The sequence below is a fragment of the Octopus bimaculoides genome, chromosome 2 (genome assembly GCF_001194135.2).
Source record: "Octopus bimaculoides isolate UCB-OBI-ISO-001 chromosome 2, ASM119413v2, whole genome shotgun sequence".
In the NCBI taxonomy this organism is placed as follows: Eukaryota; Metazoa; Mollusca; class Cephalopoda; order Octopoda; family Octopodidae; genus Octopus; species Octopus bimaculoides.
Window position 1 is genome coordinate 78,972,334 of NC_068982.1, and position 3,183 is coordinate 78,975,516.

General features: G+C 36.9%; 1 protein-coding gene across 1 annotated transcript in view; it reads right to left on the reverse strand.

The window, feature by feature from the left end:
• Positions 1–59: 59 nt before the first annotated feature.
• Positions 60–3,183, reverse strand: part of LOC106876694 (acidic phospholipase A2 Cc1-PLA2) — an 11,550-nt gene continuing 8,426 nt past the window's right edge. Inside the window, exon 4 of the mRNA XM_014925347.2 lies at positions 60–291. Within this exon, the coding sequence (XP_014780833.1) occupies positions 155–291 (137 nt within the window). The 3' untranslated portion in view covers positions 60–154. The remainder of the gene's footprint in view (positions 292–3,183) is intronic.

Sequence of the window (3,183 nt, forward strand, 5' to 3'; positions counted from 1 at the left end):
TATATATATATATATATATATATATATATATATATATATATATATGTGTGTGTGTATGTGTACGTACATACGTACATACATACATACATACATACATACATAAGATGACAACAACGAATGCGATATAATTGCTATATATTCTCTTTAAAAGGAATCATCCAGTGATCTTGTGAAACAGCTTCCCTAGAAATGACTGGTGTTTCTTGTCGTATTTGTCTATGTGTTCTTGGAAACACATGGCTGCATCTCTGTCACATTCACATGTTGCCTGTTCACATTGACGCGAATCGTCTGAAATATAGATTTAAATTATTTCATCGTTATAGTACTGAAATTAACAACAGCTGCTACATATACTGCAAAAGCATTCTTATCGAAAATGAGGAAAACATTTAGGCTGAAAACGTTGAGATTGGTATGAAAGGCTGTGAGTAAATTGAGTGCCTAGGTGTAAAGATAAAGAAATTTAGAACCTATAAAAGACGCATGTAATTCGGGTATTTGATTGACATTGACTTAGGAGATGCATTCCAGAAGTTTTGAGTTTCTTTTAGGAGAGGCAGTTATAAATAGCCTAGATTATTTTAATTTTAGTATCTCATCACTATACATCTACTAAACTGAGCTACCAACTTTTGTTAATCCAGTACTTTGAACATATCCTAACAGCACTTTGAACATATCCTACTAAACACTGCTTATCACAGCTGACTACTTTGCGAAAGGCAGTCGGGACGTGAAGACAATTTCGAAGCTCGCTAAGAAATAAAGTTGTGTGTTAAACTAGGTAAAAATGCTACAGAAACTTATGAAATCCTCCAGTTTTCATATGGATTCTGCTTTTCGTTGGCACAAGAGGCCAGGCGTCTGTTTTCCGTTGGCACAAGAAGCCAGGCAAAGTAAGTCCACCGAAATGCTCATGATGATCTCCTTTTTTAACAAGAAGGGCATCATCAACATCCACTGAGTTTCCTCTGGTCAACAAAGAGTATTTTGTAGCGGTTTTGGGGGAGTTCAGGACAATGCATCGATCCACAATTACATCCTGGTATTCAACTACTTGTGAGAGATGGGTACTAAAACTGTTCCCCATCCTCCTTACAGTTCAGTCCTTGCTCTCTGTGACTTTTGTTTGTTCCCCAAGTTGTAGAAAAAGGATGCTGTGACAAAGGTTCTGGACACCTTCACTATGGAGGACTTCCATGAGACCTTCATTAAGCGGCTGGAGAGCTTCAATAAGTGCGCTGAAGACAGCGGATCCTACTTTGAAGGAGATTAGAATTTTGTACTTCTTTGAAATTAATAAACGTCTCTTCTAAAATAATCTCAAATACTTCTGGAAACCATCTTGTATTCGACAGTAGACGTGCTGATTTCTGCCAATCAGATAAAAATTCATGGGATGAGTGTAGAACGGCAAGAACTTATACAATAACATAAATATTCATTCTTAATATGTTCAACAGCCATCAGATGTTCGTGTATAAACCTATCAGAAGGTATCTATTCAGAATTGATACGTTATTGATATCAGTATGTTCTTATACATAACACTAGAAGAAATAAACAAAGAAAATAAGACCAAATCTGAATTTCATTTTATAAATAATCAGTTTTTTTCTTGTTTACATCCAAATTGAGGAAGTATTTAGAATCAGAGACATAAATATAGGTAGAGCATCATATAGAAAACATTTTAGGAATCGAAAATTGAAATTTGAATTTGAATAAAAATTCAACAAAATCTAAAATTCAAACTGAAAATCTATGTAAAAACTTCAGACTAAATTTTTTTCTTTTATGATTTCAATTCTTAAAAGAATTTCAATTTTAGATTTTTAATCCTAATTTTATCAGTTCAAATTTTCTATTATAATCTCTTCTTTAGAGCTACAATACTCTATAAAATATATACTGTGCTTAAAATAAAAGATGGTGCTATTAAGTGAGATAATTCATGCAAATAATAATTACAAAGTTATTCAAGAGGTGTTTAAGACAATAACCAGGGGTGATAACCTCACCAAGTTCAAATAACTGAAATTTTATAAAAATATGGAAAATACAATATGACATGAAAGATAATTAGATTTCAATTCCACGAAGGCTTTCTATAGAGGATTAGTGGAGGGGAAGTGCGATGACGTTCTCGGGCAGAATCTGGGCGTCGACGGGGAACACCTGACCTGCCTGTTCAGAACAACTTTCGGGCGGGGATCTATGGACAATCACCAGAGATCCCTGGTCTGGCAGCGCTATCGAGAAGCATTGCCCGTTTGGGATAAGCTCTACAGGCACTGTTCGAGACACACCGGACCGACTTGCCTGAGATGCAGTCAGGGCGGCGAAACCGTTCTGCACGCACTCGTGCAGTGTCCAACCATGTCGGACCTGTGGGTTTATGCTGAACGGCTGCTGTCACGTGTGGGACGAATTTGGTTGTCGGCCGAGTCTATCTTGAAAATTGCTCCGCCACCTTCCCTTAACCGGGAAGGCAAAGCAGTCTTCATCGTACTGGTGGCCATGACGAAGGAATGTATGTGGTGGACTTGAGCGAAAGAGACAAACGCTTTCCTCTCTGGCCAATCGCTCATCAACTTTTTCAAGTACCACATGAAAAGGAAGGCGAGAAGAGAGTGGCAAATTTTGTCTCATGAATGATTCAATAAAAGGTGGGTGAATATAGCAAAGATGTTACACGCGAATGACGAAACCACTTTGAGCATGATCCTGTAAATCGAAAAAAAGAGAACATTTTGCTCTCATGTGTTTTTTCCCTCCCTGCCTGAGCTTACCGTGGTCTTTTTCGTTGGCTTTTCCTTCCACGGATAAACCTAATCTGTTTTTTACACTTTCAATCTTTTCCTCTTTTCTGTGATACATATTCCCTTTTGATCGACCCCTTTTTTTTTACACGATCCCTTTTGATCGGAAATTTCTTTTCTTTTTTTTTTTTGCTATTTTCTTCTTTTTCTTTCGAAAGGAAAAGCTCTACATTGTATTTTGTCCCCTCTGTGTTCGGCCCCTTGTAGCTAATAAAGAAAGTTATCTATCTATCTATCTATCTATCTATCTGCCTGATACAAAATCTCCCAAAACTAGACAGCAATATCTAAGCGTTATCTAAGCCTTCTAAGATTTTCTATCAAGGAAAACCAACCAATATCAACGATGTCAGTAATC